Genomic DNA, 22500 nt, shown 5'->3' on the forward strand with positions numbered 1-22500 from the left:
CAGCGTGGTCCTGAAACAGATCCTGGTTTGGAGCGTTTCCTACGTTCTTTAAGGGTTCCTCACAGCACCGTTAAGGGTCTGGGGTAGAACCATTTGAACACGGCGCTATAGAGAATAAACCCAAGGTTCTTTACAGCACCTTAAAGGTCCTATGTAGAACCATCTGAGCATGGTTCAGAAGAGAATAAACCACTTTCTAAAGGGTTCCTCACATAACCTAGGTAAGGTCCTAGGTAGAACTATTTGAACATGGTACTACAGAGAATAAACCACTTTCTAAAGGGTTCCTCACATAACCTAGGTAAGGTCCTAGGTAGAACTATTTGAACATGGTACTACAGAGAATAAACCACTTTCTAAAACAGCTCTTTACAGCACCATAAAGGTTCTGAGTAGAACCTTCTGAGCATGTTTCAGTAGAGAATAAACCACTTTCTAAACAGTTCTTCACAGCACCATTAAGGGTCTAGGTAGAACCATTTAAGCATGGTGCTATACGAATAATTAGCTTTCTAAAACGATTCTTTACAGCACCATACAGGTCCTATGTAGAACCATGTCAGCATGGTTCAGTAGAGAGTAAACCGCTTTCTAAACGGTTCTTCACAGCACCATTAAGGGTCTAGGTAGAACCATTTAAGCATGGTGCTATAGAGAACCTTTCTAAAGGGTTCTTGACAGCACCATGAAGGTCCTAGGTAGAACCACTTAAGCATGGTGCTATATGAATAATCCGCTTTCTAAAACGGTTCTTTGCAGCACCATAAAAGTTCTATGTAGACCCTTTTTCAGATGATGAAGAATAATCTGCTAAACTGTGCCACTCTTGGAAAAAAAGGGTTCTATAGCCTATAGCAGTGGTTCCAAAACACATCAAGAACCCCCAAATTGATCCAAGAGACCACAAAACTAAGAAGAAATCTATGATCCACATTGCTGCTGTACAATGAGTTCCTCAGGACCCCTGGAACCCTTTCAACGACCCCTGGAAGTCCCCAGACCCCAGTTTGGGAACCACTGCTACAGACTGCAGCACCAGAAAATGGTTCTTCAGGGTTGTACAACAGTAGAACCCCCGATGCTGGAAAGAACCCATTTAGACATTCACCAAAGTGTTTAATGTCTAAGGAAATTCAGACTTTTATTACAAAATAAGTTCCCAAACTGGGGTCCGGGGCCCTCCAGGGGTCCCTGAAGGGGTTCCAGCAGGTCCACAGTAATACCTCATTAATGCATCGATCCAGAGATTCATAAGCTCTTGGCACGGCACTACACTTTCTAAAGGGTTCTTTCCAGCACCAAAAAGGGTTCTGCGATACAAAAAGCCATTAAAGAACCATTTTCTGGTGGTTTATGGTGCTTTGGAGAACCTTTGTACAGGGTTCTTTACAGCACCATGAAGGTCCTGTGCAGAACCAGTTGAGCATGGTTCCAAAAAGACTAAACCACTTTCTAAAGGGTTCTTTCCAGCACCAAAAAACCAAAAGAACCATTTTCTGGTGCTGTGGTATGCAGAAGTGGTTCCCAAACTGGGGTCCATGAGGAGGTTCCAGTGGATCCCCAGTAAAATGAAGGAGAGTTTAATTGCACTTTGACTTAAATCACACACACAAAAAAAAGGTATGATGACTGTTCTGATGAGATGTTCCACTCTGTCTCTGTTTCCTCTCCACCTACAGAACATCTCTCAGACGGAAACTCTGCAGAAATGAATTTCCAGCTAAATAAATCTTCTCAGACGGGGTTTCTTGGGACAAAACCTGCATATAACGAGGTTTTATAGCTTAACGCATGGCTCTATATAGACATTATACATATGGGTTCACTCACAATGTGCATCTAAAAGTGGGAGTATTTGTTGTGTTCTTTTATCTTTCTATTTTACTTGATTTGATTCTTTTAATGCAATGCATCTTGCTTGTGCTTTAATATGAATTTTATCTTTTTATCTGTCTCTTATCTGCCTTTTATTGATGTAAAGCACTTGTGCTTTACATCAATAAAAGTGCTATACAAATAAAGGTTATTATTATTATTATTATTATTATTATTATTCACATGAAATAGTTTGGGAAGCCAGGTCTTAGGTGATATAATGAGTTAGACTTAATAAATATTGAGGTAGCAGTTTTTATTTTCCATACTGGAGTGTTGTTGGCCTGCAGCTCTTCACCTTACATAACCACAGCAGGGAAAAGACTGCAGACAATGGTATACTACAAATACATCAAAGTTACATTAAGCTATTATTAACCCATAAGTCAGACTGTAACATATTAACTGTATACTGAATTATGCTTTTTGGCCATTTGGGAGATATTTGTAATGTTGTATTCGCCTTAAAAACAGCTATAGTAATCCTATGGTAAATGTGAGACGGACACCATTCAAATGCCACAGCAAAACAATAAGTCCCTATTATAGGAATACTATAGGAATATTATAGTGATACCATAGGGGATAAATACACCATATACTGCAATAAAGTCCCTATAAACTCATTACAGAGTCCCTATAGGAATATTATAAGAGTATTATAGATACTATAGGATATAAACATACCATAAAGCACCATAAGGTAATTTAACTCATTATTGAGCACCGCAGATAGCCTACACTTTATGCTTCTATAGTAATATTATAGGAGTGTTATATGAATATTATAGCATAGGCTACCATAAGAGATAAACATAAAGTACAGTGAAGTCACTATGCATTGCCGAGTAACACAGACACGCTGTATGGAATATTATAGGAATATTATAGAGATACCATAGGAGATAAAAAGAGAATAACGTCACATAAAGTCACTATAAACTGGCTTATTCGGCTCCACAGACACACTATAAGATCCTGTAAGAAGACTGTGGGAAAATGTTTATTGATTTTAATTATTTATGATTTTAACTTACATTTTCTGGACCGGCTTCTTCCGTTTCTTCGCTGCGTAAAGCGCCGCGTTCCCCAGCATGGTGACTTTGGAGCAAATAAAGCCTTAAAAAAACAGACTTTATCCCAGTTTTCCTCTCAGTATGAACAGGTCCAGACGCGTTTTAACGGCTCACTCCCCCCGAAAAAAACGCAAATAATATTGAAAATAAAACAGTAAAATCCCCGTAGTCCTCGCTCGGTTTGCTTCTCGTGCGCCTCTCAGATAAAAGACTGTATATTTTTTTAATCCAAAACGCCTTCAAGACGTTAAAAAAGTTTCCCAAAGTTTCATAATTGCGAAGTTTTCATATTTCCACAGCAGATTATAACAAATATCGTGAGTTTTCTGCGTAAAAAAGAGCTTGAAAACTCCTCCGACGGTTTTATGTAAGTCCTCTCCTGCGCGTCACCCAGTTGTGATTTGACAGGGCTGCTGGTTGCTGTTCTCGCGCGCTCCCGTCGGAAGGTATGTGTGTGTGTGTGTGTGTGTGTGTGTGTGTGTGTGTGTGTGTGTGTGTTTGTGTGTGTTTGTGTGTGTTTGTGTGTGTCTTTTACCGCGTTTGTGTGTGGGCGCGTGCGTATGTGTGTGTGTGACTGTACCGCGAGTGGAGAAATATTTAAGGTGGACCAAATGTGGGCCAATGGAGCCTCACACCGCAGCTGTGGAATAATTAAAAACCCCATTCTAACCAGGAAGACCTTAAGACAGAGACTTTAACAGTAATACAGTTTTCACTAAAATCTAATATATATGTTAATAACATTTCATATAACGTTGAATTAATACTATATCTTAATAACAATATTTTCTTTTATTACATTGTAATATCATATTTTTCCTTAGTTACATTCCTATTCCACACAAATAACTAAATACATAAATACATAAAAATACATTAAATATATATAAATAAATAACTAAGTAAATAAAGAAAAACTCTGTCATATTCTCCAGCACATATTTAAAGATTATGTTTCAAAATATGCAGAAAAGTGGCCCAAAAGATATGATATATATATATATATACATACAAAACATATTTCTACATTTTGATGACATGCATTTGAACTATATTTTGGACACAAGACATTTCTACCTCTGTGCTGCTAACAAGAAGTGTCCAAAACAGATGCATGTAGTAAATATATTCTGGTATATGTGGAATATTAACAATAGGCCTATGTGTTGGGTTTTTTTTGTTGTTGTTTTTTTCAGATAAGATAGCACTTTATTGATCCCCTGGGAGAAATCCAGGCGCCACAGCAGCAATTGGCAGAGCAGTGCCAAGGAAGTACATAGGTAATAAAAATAATACAAGAAATATGATGCAGGAGAGTTAATAAGGTAATATAAATAATATACAAAAACTATAAATGATAGTGCAAAAGTTCTGTGCAATAAATGGACTGTGCAGGATTGAGTCTAAGGATATAGACCATATGAATTAGCTCACTCATGCTATCAAAGTTAAAACCACATTTCAACCTTAAGAATCATATTAAACCTAACTGTTAAGCCTATTTATTGGCAGGTATTTTTCCTTTAAAACCATTCATTACGTGTTAGAACAAGTCTCTTATTTGCAATTTCAACATGTTACTTATAAATTCAACATCTCAGTGTCATCATCTTGTGCAGGAGTGCAGGAGTTTTTTAGGCAAACAACACTCAGCTCACATTGAGCCTGGCATTAACACTGTCAGGGTTGGGGGTTAAACTCCCACACATGCTGAAAATGTAGGCTATACACTTATGGTCCTGTAATGAGCTTTAGATAAAAAACATCCACCAAAAGGGCAAATGTTATGTTTCTTCCTGTTAGCATTACAGCAGAGTCATGCTAACTGGCTAGCCATGCTACCAGGCTCTGTGTTCCTGTTAGCATCACAAAGTTCTGACTTCTTACACAGAGAAATATGTAAATATGTATAAAAAAAATAAAAAAATAAAAACATGGCTAACATTTGGTTCAGAATACAAAATAGGTTTGAGTTTATAGCACTGTTAGCATGTTCTCTGCCTGTTAGCATCACCGCGGGGTCCAGCTACTAGCAATGCTACCATTCTTTCTGTATCCCTGTTAGCATCACAAAGGTCTGGTTTTGCAGTGTTGTGGAAAATAGAGACAGAAAAATATGTAAAAGACATGACTAACATTTGGTTCAGAATATAGAAATAGCCTAGATGATAAACAGGAGTTGAGTTTGTAACCTATTAGCATGTTTTTTTTAACTGTTAGCATTACAACAGACTCCAGCTAATTAAGTATCCATGCTACCAGACTATACATTATCATTTCACTGTCTGTTGACAGACAGAAAAATATGTAAAAGACATGACAAGACATGACATTTGGTTCATGATATGAAATAGGTTATTTGGATGCTAAACTACTTTTTTACCTGTTAGGATTATTTTACAGCAGAGTTCAGCTAACTGGCTACAAAGCTACCAGTCTCTCTTTACCAAGACAAAACCCTATCTATTTTACAGCCTGTTGACAGCAGACACAGAGAAATATGTAAGACACATGGCTAATATTTAGTTCACAATGTAAAAAAAAATGACATGTTGAAGCTAACACAATCTCTCTTTACAACTAAAACAGAAGAGACAGACAGATTATGTACAAGTCAACACAGCTAACATCGGTCAGGCTGGAAAAAATACAAAATAGATGTTTAGATTTGGTTCACAACATAAAAGTAGATGATTTGAGGACCCATTTTTCCCCAAAGAGATCCTTAAAGTTTAATTTTATCATCTAAATGGGACAATAATCCACAAATGCAGGTTGAGTTCACACCCTGTTAGCGTGTTTTCTCCTGTTTCTTTCCCTTTTTGTTTAACTCTGCCTGTACTTGGCAGAAGTTTGTGGTTTCAACACAAAATGGCCAAGGTACATGTACATATTTATTCAATCTTTTGGTCATTTGGCGCGGGGAGTGGAGGTTTCACAGGGTCACGTACGCTTTTGAAGGATTCATGTATTCATTGTAAGCAGTGCAGCTAATGTCAACATCTTATATTCTGGTGTTTCTGTTTGTTGAAGCCTTGCTCCAGCATGCCACGAGCCACCTGTGGAAGAAAAAATGTTCTTGCACACAATTTGAATCCAATCCAATTTCATGCAGAAAATAGAAAAACCCATTGTCGATTGCCGCTTCATTTCAGGATATTTGTCATCTAACATCACAAACTGGGACTTTTTTGTTGTTTTTGTTTAGTCATGATGATTCAGGTTGTGCAGTCTGCTGCCTTCAAGTTCTCCTCCTGACCTCTTATTTCCGAGATCTGAAGTAGTCAAATACGAATTGTCATGCATTAAAATACTTTGGTTGGAAATAATAACAAAATAGACCACATGATAGAAGCGTTTTTTTATGGCTTTATGGTTTTAGTTTAGGATTCAGTGGGATCACAGCGCTGCTTTGTGCTGCGGAGGCTGAACAAAGAGAAAACCCATGTCAGGCTGGTAATTGATTGATGCCTTAATTAATTTGTTAGAAACAAAAATTTTAAACAACAAAGTTAAACCAAGAGCGAAAATAGAAACAGACAGCAATAGTTATTTACACGGGAGGCCAAACAATGACAAATACTAATAAATGACATCATTGTTACCAGCGGTTACTGACATGTTTACATGCTCTTCTTCTACGCTCCTAAACGTCACATCTTAGCAACAAGTAATATAAGTAACTTTATTTATATAGCAGAGGAAATAAAGCATAAACATACAGACAGACATAAAACACAATAAAAACAGACAAAAAAAACACAATAAAAACAAAAGTAAATAGAAAATGACACAAAGGCAAGTCTGAACAAATGGGTCTTGAGCTGCTTTTTTAAAGGTGTCCACAGGGTCCACAGATCTTAAGTCCAGAGGGAGAGAGTCCCAAAGTTTAGGAGCCACAACCTCAAAAGCACAGTCTCCTTTAGTTTTTAGCCTAGATCGAGGAACAGCCAGAAAACCCTGATCAGAGGACCTTAGAGACCTGCTGGTGGCTTAGGGCTGCAGTAGATCTCTAATGTAGACAGGTGCCTGACCATGCAGAGCTCTATAGGAGATCACAAGAACTTTGAATTGGTTTCTGAATTTGATGGGGAGCGAGTGAAGAGCGATCAGAATCGGTGTCACATGAGACCTTTTGGAGGACCTGGTCAAGAGTTTAGCGGCAGCATTTTGGACCACTTGTAAACGATCCAGGGATGTTTTGCTGAGGCGGGTGAAAAGGGAGTTACAATAATCAAGACGGGACGATATAAAAGCGTGAATTAACATTTCCATCTCCGCCTGAGACACAACGGGCCTGAGCTTTGCAATGTTTCTCAGCTGGAAAAAAACAAGAGCGAATCAGACACTTGACATGTTGGTTTCAGAGTCAGATTCTGGTCCATAGCGACACCTAGATTTCTTACGGAGGGTTTAACCGACAAGGTAAGAGACCCAAGACCATCCCTTATCTTAGGGACAAGACTAGGAGGGGATAAGCAATAAGGATTTCTGTTTTGTCTGCATTTAGCTGTAAGAAATTATCTGCCATCCACTTTTTTATAGCGTTTAGGCAGTTATTTAGGAGATACCTTTAAAGTGCCTTATTATCTGTCCAAGGGGAAGCATATACAAGGCAAACAGAATAGGACCAAGGACTGGACCTTGGGGCACACCACAATACAGAGTTTCAGATGAGGAGGCGAAGCTGCCAACAGAAACTGCGAAACTCCTATCAGAGAAGTAGGAGGAATAACAGCTTGTTTAAATTGAGCGGGGACACGACCAGATAACAGAGAGTTGTTGATTATGGAGAGCACAGCAGGACCAATAGAGCCAATTACATTTTTAAACAGAGATGTTGGTAAGATGTCAAGGGGGCAAGAGGAAGTTTTCATACGGTTAACCAAGTTAGTAAGATCTTGGAGTGTTATTGGAGAAAAACTCTCCAGGATTGTAGGCCGAGAGGAGCACGAGATAGGGGGGGGGGGAAGGTGAGGGGAAAATGTTCGATCTGATGTCATTAATCACAAAAAAAAGAAAGAAATTTGTTACATTCCTCACTTGAAAAAATCAGACGTGATGCAGGAGTAACAATATTACTAATAGTATCAAATAAAACTTTGGGATTTTGCCGATTGTGAGAAGTAGGTAGCTCTGGCATCCTTTACCACATTATTGAAAGACATTAAAAGTGCTTTTATATAAAGATAGTGGACGTGTAGTCGGGTGGATTTCCATAGGCGTTCGACTCTCCTACAGTCTCTCTTTAGAGGGCGAATATTGTCATTTATCCATGGGGAGGACTTGATCAAAGGAGCCGATCTAGTTTTAATAGGGGTCACTTTATCCAGTGCTGAAAGGCAGTGTTCATTAAAAGATTGCACCAAGTAGTCAACATCACTAAAATGGAACGTGGCAGAAAACTTTGCAGCAGAAAGGTGGTTGAGGATGCAAGAGCTAATGATACGCCGGCAGGGTAAGGAATCTAGATTCAAGTCAAATAAAATACAGTTGTGATCAGTAATAAAAAGATCCTCGGAAAATAATGAGTCAATATTCAAACCAAGAGTAAAAACAAGGTCCAGAGTATGCCCTCTGTTGTGTGTAGGGCCTGGTACATGTTGAGTGAGATTAAAAGACTCTGTGATATTAATAAAACTAGAGGCAAAACTGTCAGAAACATCATCAACATGAATGTTAAAATCACCGACAATGATAAACCTGGATAGCTTAAGGACCGAGGACAAAAAGTCAGTGAATTCAGTTAAAAATGATCCGTTCGGGCCAGGTGGACGGTAGATTTAAATACAGTAAAAAGGATTAGTACGTCCAACTTTAATCATTTGAAGTTCGAAAGCAGAGAACGACCCAGTGCTCACCAAGCGACATACGAAGCGGCTCCTGAAAACCGCAGCAAGTCCTCCAGAAAGTCTGGGCGAGCTGATAAAAGAGTAGGGCAGAGCTCGATGAGAGGGCCAAGTTCCATATTCCTCTGCCAGGTTTCAGTCAGGAACAGAAAGTCTAATCTCTTAGACAAGACGAGATCATTTAGCACAAACGATTTGTTTGCTATGGAGCGAGCCAGTTTGAGAGGTGTAGAGACCCGGCTATCAACAGGGGAGTCCCGGGACGCACCCCCCGGGGCAGGGTGCGTATACGACGGGGTCTTATTGAAAATTCAGACTTTTCCAGTCGTATTTATCACTTTGTTGGCTCGATCACGTGCGCTCAACTCGTAATTACGGTATTTCCGACGGCACCTGAAGGCAGCGATGTATCACACCTCAGAGACCCCCCCCCCTTTCCCCTTCCTCACATTTTTAGCTCTTTCCACATGTGACACCACCACACATAGCTGTATATGAAAATGCATGGATGTATATGAATGTATGTTAATGATTTGCATGGTTGTTTGAATTCTAGAAAGTAAGGGGGATTTTAAGGGGTATCTTCTCAGTTTCAGGAAGAACCTGAAATGACACTCAGCGCTGTGATTGGAAGAAGACTGAAGGGAAGTCTGCAGTAAAACGACAGTTGGCCTGATGTCAGTCAAGACTTCAGAAATGTAACTTAGCCCCTCGCACTCTGATTTCCCCCTGAAGTAGCTTTTAAGTAGCTATTCTGTCACAAACTCCACCCATCTGGCGCTTTAAGCAGGGCAAAACGAACGCTGCAGAACAAGAAATATTTACAAAAACTATTCAACCCAGGTGTGATCACAGGCTCATCTAATGTTTAGCCTGTGACGATGATGATGATGATGATGATGATGATGATGCCTGTGCAGACTCCATATTTCCAACAGTCCTGCTCCAGTAATGTAAACTAACTGGTGTTCGGTTGTTTTTCCCCTCTCATTAAACTTCACCTCTCATTTGTGTGTGTTTTGCATATTAAACAGTTCCCAGCAGCCGGCAGAGCGAGGGGAACTCTTGACGTGCGTGTTGCCATAGCAGAACTTTTTGTTTAATGCTAAACAAGGCTGTTACAAGTCAACAGCTATGTATGATATGCTGCCTTCTGGCTCCGTTAAAATGCAACCTTTGTTTAAAATCCACCCTTTTTAAATGAGCTTTGGCTGGCAGCGCAGCTCGCTCACATTTCTTTATGAGACGCTTTTAACAGCCACAGGTCTTTTGTGTTTTTTTTTTTTTTTTGTACCATTTGTAGAGAATGACAGTTTGATTTGTGTCCGCTAAGCTTGAATGAAATGGTTTCCTGATGCAGAAACTCTCCTGTAACTCAGCAGCCATGTTCCTAATTGAGGCATCCACCACTTGAATGAGACGCCGACTCTCACACAGTGATTTATAGCGCATAATTAAAACAAATGATAGTACTTTTTAAAGGGTAATAGGTAACTTAGTAAGTCATTGTTTGACAACATGATAACACTATTACAGCGGAGCGTGTGGACTGTAAAGATGCTGAATCATCAGCTAATGTTTTCTCTTTTCAAACGGCATATAAAACATTTTGGAGCAGAAGTGCAGTCGTTATATTTATCAAAATGACAAGCTGTTTGTTGTTTTGGACGGAGTGCACAGGGAGCAGCGGGGTGAGGGAGCAGCGCCGCTTGTTCCCAGTCATTAGTAAGTTAAAGTGCATGTTGGGAGACTAAACTGGACCGGTTTATGTGTTTGGCTGAAGCGCTGCGGTAACTTTCCACTCTGTCACCGCAGACTGCTGCAGTGTTTTATTGCGACATGCAGAGGTGGCATTTACACAGCAGTAAATACACTCCGGCTCTGACTGCAGCTTGTCAACTTTCTCCTCTGTCATGTTCTGAGTCTTTCTGTAAGCAGCGCAGCAGCAGCGCCCGGCCTCCTGCCCACACTGCCTTGCTCAACGGCACCGCGGAGAACAAAACTTACTCTGCAGCTTCAGCTCATCAACAACATCACAACAAACCAGAGGCGGAAAAGAAGCATCTGAGTCAAGTAGAAGTACTGTTACTTTGCTGATATTTGACCAGTAATCCCTTATTAATGGAGGAGATCCCATCTAAACCACCTTAAACTCTCCTTAATGTTTGACTCCTTACTTTCTAATTTAAGGGTTAGAATTCAGGGAGACGGGAACTTTCCATTAATAACTCATTAATAACCTGTAAACCTGCACAAAAGACATGAAAAATTCCTTAATTTCTAGTGTCTCTGTGAATCAACCCATGAATAAATCCCTTAAAAACCCATGAATATGCCCGGTCTTACTTACTTTTCTAAAGCTGTTATTTTTAATGGATAATTAATGTTTATGTAATGAGAAATTAAGGACATTTCAGGGATAAAAGTAAGGGATTTGTTTTTGTAGTGAAGTAGAAGTAAAAGTTCTGGTGTAAAACTCTCCTTCAGTAAAAGTAAAAAGTGTGTGATTTAAAATGTCGTCAGAGTAAAAGTTCCTGAGTTCCTCTTTAGAACAGAGAACGTTGTTAGCTGTGATCTTTTCCATGTGATTCTAAAAGGAGAGAGGTCAGAGTTCAAACTAGATTCTTTTAACTGGAAACATTAGAAATAAAGTGCAGAAACAAAGTAAAGTCAGATTCCTCTTCTCACTGTGAATGGATCCACAGTTTGTCAGTTTACGTTGATCCAGTTTCTGTTGATCCAGTTTCTGTTGATCCAGTTTCTGTTGCTGATGCAGAGACACGAGAAGGAAACAAAATGAGACATCCACATTTAAAACAGTAACACCCGCTCTCTCATACTGACTGCTGGCATGAAAGTGAAGCAAATTGAGCTAGAATTCAACTTAGGAGTCATCTGAGGACATTTGCTTATAAAAACATTTGTTCGACAATCATTTATTTAATTTGTTTTTTCAAATTCTGCCTGAATTTCAGGTAGCAAAATCTTTTCCAAAATCGATATATAGTGTTTTTTGATGGAAACCCTTCATATGTAGTGACATGCAGAGTGTCAGTATGAACTGTACTGCTGTGTCATTCATCAATATGTCTCTATATTTGGAAATTAAAGTGATTATGGTTCTGATGTACAGTAGAGATGGAAGCTCTTTATCACAGAAACCAGTGAAGACAGCAGTAGAGTCAGCCTCCTGCAGGCTGCAGAGCAACACAGCACAGTGTAATGGGATTACAGTAACTGTGTAACCATTACTGAAAAGCCTCAGTAAGGAAAATACTGTTAGTTATGCAAAAAATTATGTTAACTTATTGGAGGAATCAGCTTAAGGTGATATTTTGATTACAATGCTTCCATGGTTGTAAATAAAGTATTTCTCTAATAAACCGGTTTACGTGGATTCATGCACTGAATCCATGTTGTTTGCTTTGTAAATGCAACATCTGGTGACCTTTGACCTGTGCTGTTTGAAAAAATACAAAACAAAAGAAACCTGACGAAGGCGTTTACATGCTCCAATAAATGGAAAGAGAAAGCAGAAGCAGAAATTGAGCTGTGTTGAAACTGAACGCTTTACCTGCTCTCTCTCAAGTCACTCTGAGTAAGAGTGTCGGCTAAATGCCTAAAATCAGGTCTGTAGTCAAGACCGCCTTAGTCGAGTCCAGACCGGGTCCAAAGAGGATTGAGACCAAGTCAAGAATAAGACCAGAGCAAACCGAGTCCTATTCAAGATCAAATTAGGCAGTAAACAGTGTGCATGTCTTTCCTGATGTAGAAATAATGTGTAAGGATGAACAGAGACGTGGATCTGACCGCAGGAGCTTCAGCATCCAAATAATCAATGATTCTACAAGTGGAATCCCTGCAGTTGTGTGCTGGGGAGAAAATTAACCAAACGTCTATTAAATTACCTGTTTTTTCATATTTTTTAGATAGGAAGGAAAAGGTCGAATCAACGTCCAGGACCAGGATGTCAGGGAAGTGTTTGAGACGGATTCAAGTACCAAAGCACAGTCTAAGTCTGGAAAAAAACAAGCATAAAACCAAACAAAAACAAAGCAACAGAGTAGACAGTGCTGCATTTGGGTGGATAACGTCAAAATTATATTGTGAGCTTGGAATTATAAGGTTCAATCTGACTTCTTTTTAATCAAAACAAACATCTTCATGGGCTTTGAATGTTCCTCCATGCTTGTGCGGTGGCATTTTATATAAAAAAAGAAGCTTTTGAGGTTGAATATTTAAAAAGATAGAAAGTCTGTAACAGTTTTTCCAGCTGTCAGATGTCATATCTTTGATGCTCAGTATCTGATCTGCTCCACCCAGAAACAGCCTTCTAATTCCAAGCTCTTGGTATAAAAAACAGGTTTGACTTCTGTCTGGTTTTACGAGCGCCCGTTTCTGTCCGATAGGCGCTCGACGCTCAGAAACCAGAAAAACCTCGTCACCGCACTCCCATGTGAGCCGGCTTCAAACGCGGGCCGGAGATCAGGTCGAAGCTCGGGCGCTCCGGGTCTCAAATTAGCGCCGGGGCGGCCGCCGGGCGCAGGGAGCGAGGATGTAGATGGAGATCGTGATTAAAGGCCGCAGCCACTCAAAATTACAGGCCCGGTGCAGTCGTGTTGTTTTCCGTGTCAGACCGGTCTGGAGCCGCGTCTCGGCTCGCCGCGCGGCGCGGAGCGGGAGACGCGGCGAGCTGCAGCCTCGGTTAATAGCCGAGCCGAACCCGGGCCAGGAGGGTTCTGGGAAATTGGTGGCAGATGTCGGCGAGTTCCACTGCAAACGGGGCTTTCAGCGGGGGGGGGGGGGCGGTTTGAATCAGAGAGAGGAAGCAACACATTACAGCTGCTGTCACTGACATTCAGAGGGTTTCTCTCTGTATTTGTTCCTCTTTCACTTCTTAACAAGTCATCTAGTCTCATATTCAGCCTTCAAATCTTATTGGTCTTAAACCAAGAGAAACATTCTGCAGTGAGGAGAGATAACTCCACTTGTCTCCAATGCAGCTTCACTTGTTTCAGGAGTTTTCTAGAACAGAGTGTCAGTCTGTTGAAACCAGTCAGAATAAGGCAGATCACTGCACTGCTGTCAAGAAAATGACTCTTGATTCTACTAAATTCTTCAAACAAGTTGATTTGCATTGGAAACAAGTGAAACTATCAAACCACATTGGCAGGTTTTTTCACTTATTTTGAGAAAATTATGATTTTAGGACTCAATAATAGACTGAATGACTGTGTTTTAGTGAAATCATCTCACTGCACTGGCAGATAATTATACCGGTTTCAACAAATGTGACTTTTTTCCAGGAGAATGTAACTTGTTTCAGGACATTTTCTTGGTAAAAGTGAAATTGTCTTGGAGAAAGTTTCTTGTTTCCAGATTTTCGTCATTGATTTATGATCATTTCTTGAAAGAAGTCATATTGGCATGAATCAAGTGAAATTGACTGAAACCAGCAGATTATCTGCCAGTGCAGTGAGAGAATTTGACTAAAAATATCATAAATAAGATGATAGATCTGGAAACAAGAGAAAATACATGAAGCAGACATGACTGTCAAACAGACGGGGGGGTTATTCGCTCCCCTGTGTGTTTCCTTCCTTCCTCTCTCCTCTCCTGTCTCCTTCTTCCTACCTATACCATTTAAAAGCTTGGGTTGTATGTTGTGTCTTCTTTTTGAGTGAGTCGTGGTTTTGAGGACGCAGATCAGATCAAGAACGCTCCAGCTATAAAGAGGTTTTGGGCCCAAGGGTGCAGCCTCAGTGGGTTGAACCAGAAATGTAGAAGTGTCAGACGTGTGCATTTTAAACGCACCAATTGTTTTTAACGGCCAAACGCCACTCAACTCATCCAATAGAGTCAACTCGTCCAGTAGAGTCAACTCGTCCAATAGAGTCAAGTCGTCCAGTAGCGTCAACTCGTTCAATAGAGTCAAGTCATCCAGTAGAGTCAAGTCGTCCAGTAGAGTCAAGTCGTCCAATAGAGTCAAGTCGTCCAGTAGAGTCAACTCGTCCAATAGAGTCAAGTCGTCCAGTAGAGTCAACTCGTCCAATAGAGTCAAGTCGTCCAGTAGCGTCAACTCGTTCAATAGAGTCAAGTCATCCAGTAGAGTCAAGTCGTCCAGTAGAGTCAAGTCGTCCAGTAGAGTCAAGTCATCCAATAGAGTCAAGTCGTCCAATAGAGTTAAGTCGTCCAATAGAGTCAAGTCGTCCAGTAGAGTCAAGTCGTCCAATAGAGTCAACTCGTCCAGTAGAGTCAAGTCGTACAGTAAAGTCAAGTCGTCCAATAGAGTCAAGTCGTCCAGTAGAGTCAAGTCGTCCAGTAGAGTCAAGTCGTCCAATACAGTCAAGTCGTCCAGTAGAGTCAAGTCGTCCAGTAGAGTCAAGTCGTCCAATACAGTCAAGTCGTCCAGTAGAGTCAAGTCGTACAGTAAAGTCAAGTCGTCCAATACAGTCAAGTCGTCCAGTAGACTGAAGTCGTCCAGTAGACTGAAGTAATCCAGTAGAGTCAAGTTGTCCAATAGTGTCAAGTTGTCCAGTAGTCAAGTCATCCAGTAATGTCAACTCGTCCAATAGAGTCAAGTCGTCCAGTAAAGTCAAGTCGTCCAATACAGTCAAGTCGTCCAGTAGACTGAAGTCTTCCAGTAGAGTCGAGTCGTCCAGTAGAGTAATAACAGGTACTTCACCTGTGTTTCAACTGGCATGAGGGGGAGGAGAGAATGACTGAATCTTCATTTTTGGGCGAACTATCCCTTTAATAAATTGCCTATCATCTACATGACTGACTTGACTCAGACTCAGACGCTTTTGAAGATGTAGGTTTGACTTCTTGCAGAGTTCGGTCGGCCTCCCACGAAGCCGCCAGTCCGTCTGTAGTCCTGCCAGTCGGTTTCCTTCTCATGAAACTGTCTGTTGGGTCCAGACTGACCTCTCCTCCCCAGATCCTCCGCTGCAGAGCTCTATTTATACCTCGGTCTCACTCAGCCGTGCCTTACCGCCGGTTAGGCCGACTCTTGTGGCGTCCAGGCAGCTTGTTAGTGACATTTCTTGTTTTCTCCTGTTTTGTTTTGGGGTTTTTTCTGTTCTTTTTGTATGTGCACAGCTTTGGAGAAAACACTTCACTTCAACAGTCAAATTTATCAGCGTTGTACCTGTAATCAGAAGTAAAGAAAGTCCTGAGAGGTTTCAAATCACCATTCAATATCTTCAAAATAGAAAGGATCTGGGCTGAAAAGCGTAAACATTTTGTCAATCAACTTAAGCTACCAACTATCCATGAGTGTCAATTGGGTTCTTGAAGGCCGATACTGACAGCCGATAAGTTGCTGATAGCTGATATTTTGTGTGGATGTTTAATATCTTTAAATTTGACAATTTTCATGCCAAAATATTCCAAAAAATTCCAGGTATTCAGTGTTTTCCCCCCACAATTTTCTTCTCATCCGGGTGGAAAAGCCTCTGAAACATTTAGAGCATCATGGGACACTAAAACTCTCCACTGAAAATGACTGCCTTTAAATGAAGAACTAATTTACAAAAAACATTATTGAACAATTACATAAATAAATAAAATGCTTTAAGAAAATCAAATAGTCAAGTTTTTTTGCCAATACATCCGTCTAATCTTACTCTAATCCATATCTTAACCTTAAGTGAGTTCAAATTTGATCTTGTAGTTTTTATCATTATAATGAATTATGTATTTTGCAGCATATTGACGCTCACTCTGTCATGAGTCATGCATGTATTTAATCCCTTAAAATCCCAGTTGATCCCTGACCTGGAAACTTTCACTGTTCGTTCTGCATTATTTTCCCAGCAGTGCATGAAGACAGGAAGCTGCAGGCGGAAATAAGGAAGTGCTAAAGTGTCAAAACTGTATGAGAAAGGCATGAATTGAGATTATTTTGGTTCACATCTTTTTACCAAAGTGTCTCATTACAGATTGAGCGTCAAAGTGCTGGAACAGACTTTGGCTGCTGTTGTGATCGATGTTTGACGAGTCCATGGGCCGGAGAGTCGAACACCGGCAAACAAGATGTACACTGCAAAAAATCTCCATCTTATTGAGTCCTAAAATCCTATTTTTCTTAAAATAAGTGAAGAAATCTGCCAGTGAGGTTTGATAATTTCAACTTGTTTGAAGAATTTAGTAGAATCAAGAGTAATTTTCTTGATAGCAGTGCAGTGATCTGCCTTATTCTGACTGGCACTAGCACTGGCAACAGACTGACACTCATTTCTAGAAAATTGAAAGTGAAACTGCATTGGAAACAAGTGGAGTTATCCATTATTGTCAGATTTTTTTTTCACTTATTTTAAAAAAATTAGGATTATAGGACGAAATGACTTGTTAAGATGGAGATTTTTTTGAAGTGTATAGTGAAGCAATTCATGAGATTTTGCTCAGAATTGATTAGTATGAAGGAAAAAGATGAGAAAATAGAGTTATGCTTTAAGTCAGGGGTTCTCAACCTGGGGACCGGGACCCCCCAGGGGGTCGCATGTTAATCTAGGGGGGGTCGACTATACAAAGTTAGTATGTCTGTTATTGTCTGTGTAGATTCATTCAGTCAGCCAGGTAGTAAGATGTAAAAAAACAAACAAAATCTAAACAAAATCCACTGGACTTAAAGGAATAGTTCACCCAAAAATGAAAATTCAGTCATCATCTACTAATGAATATAATGACTGAATTTTCATTTTTGGGTGAACTATTCCTTTAAAATGAAGAGTGACGCCTCTCAGATCAGTGGTGACACATCTTCAACTATTCAGTTTAAATCCAGGGATTTGGTTTCCATTTTTTTTTGGACATGTCTCTCATTTTTGCTTTTTTCTTATGAAATACTGAACAGCCTTCAGCCTCTCTGCCTCCTCTGATAATGAAAAAAACAACCTGAAAAGGGAAAATCCTTCTCTGGTTGAACTGTTCTGACATTTCTCAAACGGCAGACGTCTCATTTTGGAAGGAAGTTCCTCATTTGTCCAGAATCAGATGCTTTACATTTAAAGGTCAAAGCGCTTTATAGCAGATTTACCGACCGAAAGCTTTTGAAGGGGAAGAATCTTCCAACGGATCGCAAATCAAACCGCCGCTGCTGAGAGGATGAGGGGAAATAAATCTGGAGCCGGGCCAGAGAGCATCAGGAGTTATTTATTAAAGAAGAAGAAGAAGAAGAAGAAGAAGAAGAAGAAGAAGAGGAGGGAGGCATGAAGATGGTGTGTGTGTGTGTGTGTGTGTGTGTGTGTGTGTGTGGAGGGAGGTGACGAGGCTTGTGGATGATTGAGTGTGTGTTTTTCATGTATGTGTGGCAGTGTGTTTGTATGTGCTTGAATTCACCTATGTGTGTGTGTGTGTGTGTGTGTGTGTGTGTGTGAGTGTGCATGTGTGTATTGTATCATGCATATGTGAATTTGTGTGATCAGTGGTGTCAGAGTTTTTTTTTTGCATGACACATGATGAGCGAACTAATGATGTAGTGACAAAAAAAATGTATGGTTTGAATTGAGGGTAAATCCACCTAAACACAGTTCATCACATTTTAGACTGATATAAATCCTCCATATACATCATTTTATTTTTATTTTATTTTTTAATGTTTTTGTTTTTATGATGTTTTGTTGTTATTGTATTGAATCAGGGTGTCATTGTAAAAGAGGGAATGTGCTCTCAATTGACCACCCTGAATAAATAAATTCAAAAAAATAAAATAAAACATAATAAGTAGCAACTAGTGATGGGACGATATATCGAAATTCAATATATTGCAATAAGAACATGAATGGTGATATCAGCTCCATGTTATTCTGCTGTAGTAATCACTAATGAGACTCTTGACCATCACAGTTTCACAAGCTCTCCATCCAAATTATATTATTGTCACTTTGTAATGACATTTTTAAATTGTTGTTTACATTCTAGCAGCCAATGGCATCGCTGGAAAGATTTGAGTCTCAGGAATAAACAGAATTCTGCTCAGTCAGACTTTGTTGTCACTGAACTTTTATTGATCACATCGTATCCTGGTTGTATTGAATCCTGAAACTCAGATCGCGTATCGAATCGGATCGTGAGAGGAGCAGATCGTAGTAGCAACTGATGTAAAAAAAGCATAAATTAAAATTTTCTGAAAGTATAACTGACTTTTGCCCATATTAGTGTTTGTTTTCCTGCTGCTGATCACTGATTGGAGGTCAGATTTTACCTCCTTTTTATTTTCTACAGCATCTCTGGGCAGAAACATGAAGACTTCAGCTTGGACTCACATGAACAAACACTCTGTCTGTCCACAACACATGATGAAGTTAAAACACTGGGGTTTCAAAGCTGAATAAATTGCCACTTACCATTAAAAATACCCAGAATGCATTGATCTTTATGGGTGGAATTGAAGACAGATTGCTGGAATCCTTCCCCTGGTTCATGTATCCCATCTGTTTCCTGCTGGGAGATGTTTCTATTGTTTGTAGAAGATGCGTTTACTGAGAATTTACTGTATGTCTCTACATAATGACTGTGGTTTTCTGGCCGTCTTGTGCTTGACGCCTGTCATCGCCGCCGCGGGCCGGACCGCCAGGGACCGCCGAGGAAACCGGTCCAGGACTTTTTTCCATGTTATCAATCGACACATTTTTCTTTACATGCAAGCAGGCTGTTTTTTTTTTGTTTTTTTTTACTTTGTTGAATAAAGAAAGAAATTCATCCACAGACCATGACACAAACTGCAAACAGATCAAGTGTAAAGCGGAACCTCATGCTGCGTTCACGTGTTTAACTTGTAGGAACACCAAATCCAAAATCATTTATTCATTTTCCGTAACCGCTTATTCTTATTCAGGGTAACGTGGGGCTGGGGGGGGGGCTGGAGTCTATCCCAGCATGCATTGGGTGAATGTGGATGTGCAAGGAAACATCCCGAACTGTGCGCCAGTCCATAAACGAACTGCAACAGATTTTGCTCAATTTTCATAAATCCTACTATAATCCAGTGCGAACTGAATTCATCTGAGTAGCCTAAGTCACAGAACAACATTGGATTAACAAATTGGGGACCATGTTCCCTAAGGGGCTCAATGAACATTAGTAGTGGGTTGGTTCGGCTCGAAGGGCCAGACGAAACCTGAAACAGAGACTATTACAGGACACGATTGATGGCGTGGAAGCGATGCTGGTGGCCAATCTGGGGTCTGGACCCCCCTCCCGGCCCATGGTTCATCCTAATAAAAAGGACATGATTACGCAGACTACACCTGCAGACGCACAGGTGACGGCCTCCCACAGCATCCCCGGGGAGATTAACTTTCCACCGTTAAAAACTGCAAAGGGATCCACCTCACCGATGACCCCCAGAGGGATTCCCCCCGACGCAGCCCAGCCGGAGACACGGCGCCGGCCACAGCCCAGGCCCAACAGAACCCAGGCATCATAGCAGCTGATGATCCGATGCTTGGAATTAACACAGGCTCCCCACATTCGGGAGTCGGACCGAGACCGGTTATCTCCCTGGTGGCATTGGTACGCCAACCGGATGGGTATGCAATCCATGAAAATACTTTGAATTCACTCAGATTTTGGACGCAGGTACTGCAGCTCTGTCTGGTTAAAGACTGTTTTTCATTCTGCCTGCGAGCTTCTGTTCCTCAGCCAAACTCGGTCTTGAAAAATAAAGACTCAGTAAAATTTACGAGGAAAGAAGATGGAGAGGTTTCATATTTTCTTCTCCCGCTTCATTCCTGGGATATCAAACGCCCACACACACTTCACTGCCCATCAGTATCAGCGTGGAGCGTTTCTCTGGAATGTCTCAAGATCTCCGTCTTCTGTATCTGACTCAGAAATGCAGAGACGCACCGAGCCAGAAGAATTTGGCAAATGTGGAAGTCTTAAGGTCAGAGAAGCAGGCTTGTGATTGGAAGGATAACACAAAAAAAAAATTAAAAAAACAAGGTACATGAATACAATAAATCAAAATCAAGTCACTCTTGAAACGAAACGTCCACACTGAAGGATAAGGTCATACTTTTAGATAACTTGAAACTAAGGTAGTATTTCGGGTATTTTGGTATTTTGGATTTTGGAACTGACTGCCGCCCCGTGACAAAAGTAACGACAGGGAGAGAGCAGTGTGAACGCAATCAAGTAAACGATTGGTGGAAGAGACCATGGTGTTTCTAAGGAGTGCTAAGGAAATACTAAGTGCACTAAATAGGGTGTAAAGGAGAGTGAAGTGAGGAGTGAAGGAAGTCAAACAGAAGAGATTGGTGGTTTCTTCAACACAATCTGGACAGGGGAAGAGAACAAAGAAAGGTCCAATGTCGCATTTTTGATCCGGTTTTTAGACTTGTGTGTGTCGGAGCCGGATGGGAGCCGTGCGGCATTTGTGCCAGTGTTGGTACCAGATCTGTTCGGCAAATGTGTTCGGGTCCTTCGATTTCTCCACCTGAGAGCGGTGTTTTAGAAGGCCGACTACTTTCCTGATCTAAATACACTGATATAGGAAACATTTTTCTGATAGAGATCAAGAGATAGATAGATAGAGAGAGATGGGTAATGGTTTGACTACTAACCTTCAAACATGTCAAAGTTTTACTCTGATTTCTCAGATTTCATGATTTAATTATTTTCTTTTTTTAATTGCTTTGATAGTGTGCAGAAGCTGTTTTCTTTTCTTAGTCTTTCTTCCAGCACCTTTTCTGAGTCTCTCTCTGTGTGTGTGATGATTTTCCAATCTTAGTCTCCATTTTATATATTGTTTTTATCAATTATTTATTGCATTTTTATAAAGAAGAGCAGCATAATGGAGCATGTCGTTACATTGAGAGTCAATAGAAGTGAAAAACATGGGGAATGTTTGAATACAATAAATTAATACAGTAAGAAAGGACGGAAGGAACACACGTAACTGAGAACAAAAAGGTAAATAAGCAAACAATAAATATAAAAATAAAAATATGTAATCAGAACATACAGTACAACAGACACAAAAACAATCTTAGCTACAATATTGTTTTTAAAATTCGAAAATAGCTCATGGATCGAGTCAAGAATACAACTTAGCGCAGTCGAGACGAACTGGAGATGATGCAAAAGTCCACAAGGGGGCGCTGCGCTGCGTTGTCACTGTCAAAACAGTCTCCCATAGGAATGAATGGACGTCCGGCGCACCGTAACATACAGGAATGGAGGCGTTAAGGTCAGAGAAGCAGGCTTGTGATTGGGAGGATGCTGGTTTGAATCCCAGGACCGGTTAGGAACATCTGGACAGGAGAAGCGAGCGAGTGACGTTCTCCAACCACCTTTGTGCCCTCGAGCAAGACGTTTAACCGCCAATTACTTGAGTGGAGCTGCTCGGCGGCCGGCAGTAGGAAGCTGTGGTCGAACTGGGCAGCTCCCAGTAGCCAGCAGTGGAAGGCTGTGGTCGAACTGGGCAGCGCTCAAATGATAATGTGTGTAACTTTATGAAAGTGAATCACGGCATTGTTGAGAAAGAGCGAACGTGCGCAGCAAACCTCCCCGGATAAATAACGGGTTGGACAAAAACCTCCTCACCGACCTGGGAAGTGGAGATTTGTTTTCATGTATTTATTTGGCTTTCAATCCATCACACTGTTATGTGAGTAACCAGGCATGCTGGGAAATGTTTGCTTCCCGTTGTATGAATAACTGGTGGTCCTCTCCCAACCCTGAAGTCGTGATGA

The 22500-nt window shown here is 40.5% G+C and overlaps 2 protein-coding genes across 2 annotated transcripts in view; one reads left to right on the forward strand and one right to left on the reverse strand.

Moving 5' to 3' along the window:
* The window catches only part of LOC139917422 (aryl hydrocarbon receptor-like), a 79004-nt gene extending 75687 nt beyond the window's left edge, over window positions 1-3317 (reverse strand). The window contains exon 1 of the mRNA XM_071906546.2: window positions 2913-3317. Within this exon, the coding sequence (XP_071762647.2) occupies window positions 2913-2971 (59 nt within the window). The 5' untranslated portion in view covers window positions 2972-3317. The remainder of the gene's footprint in view (window positions 1-2912) is intronic.
* Window positions 1-22500, forward strand: part of LOC139929922 (uncharacterized) — a 451831-nt gene that overhangs the window by 251739 nt on the left and 177592 nt on the right. The window lies entirely within an intron of this gene.

Source organism: Centroberyx gerrardi, chromosome 21 (assembly GCF_048128805.1).
Source record: "Centroberyx gerrardi isolate f3 chromosome 21, fCenGer3.hap1.cur.20231027, whole genome shotgun sequence".
Classification (NCBI taxonomy): Eukaryota; Metazoa; Chordata; class Actinopteri; order Beryciformes; family Berycidae; genus Centroberyx; species Centroberyx gerrardi.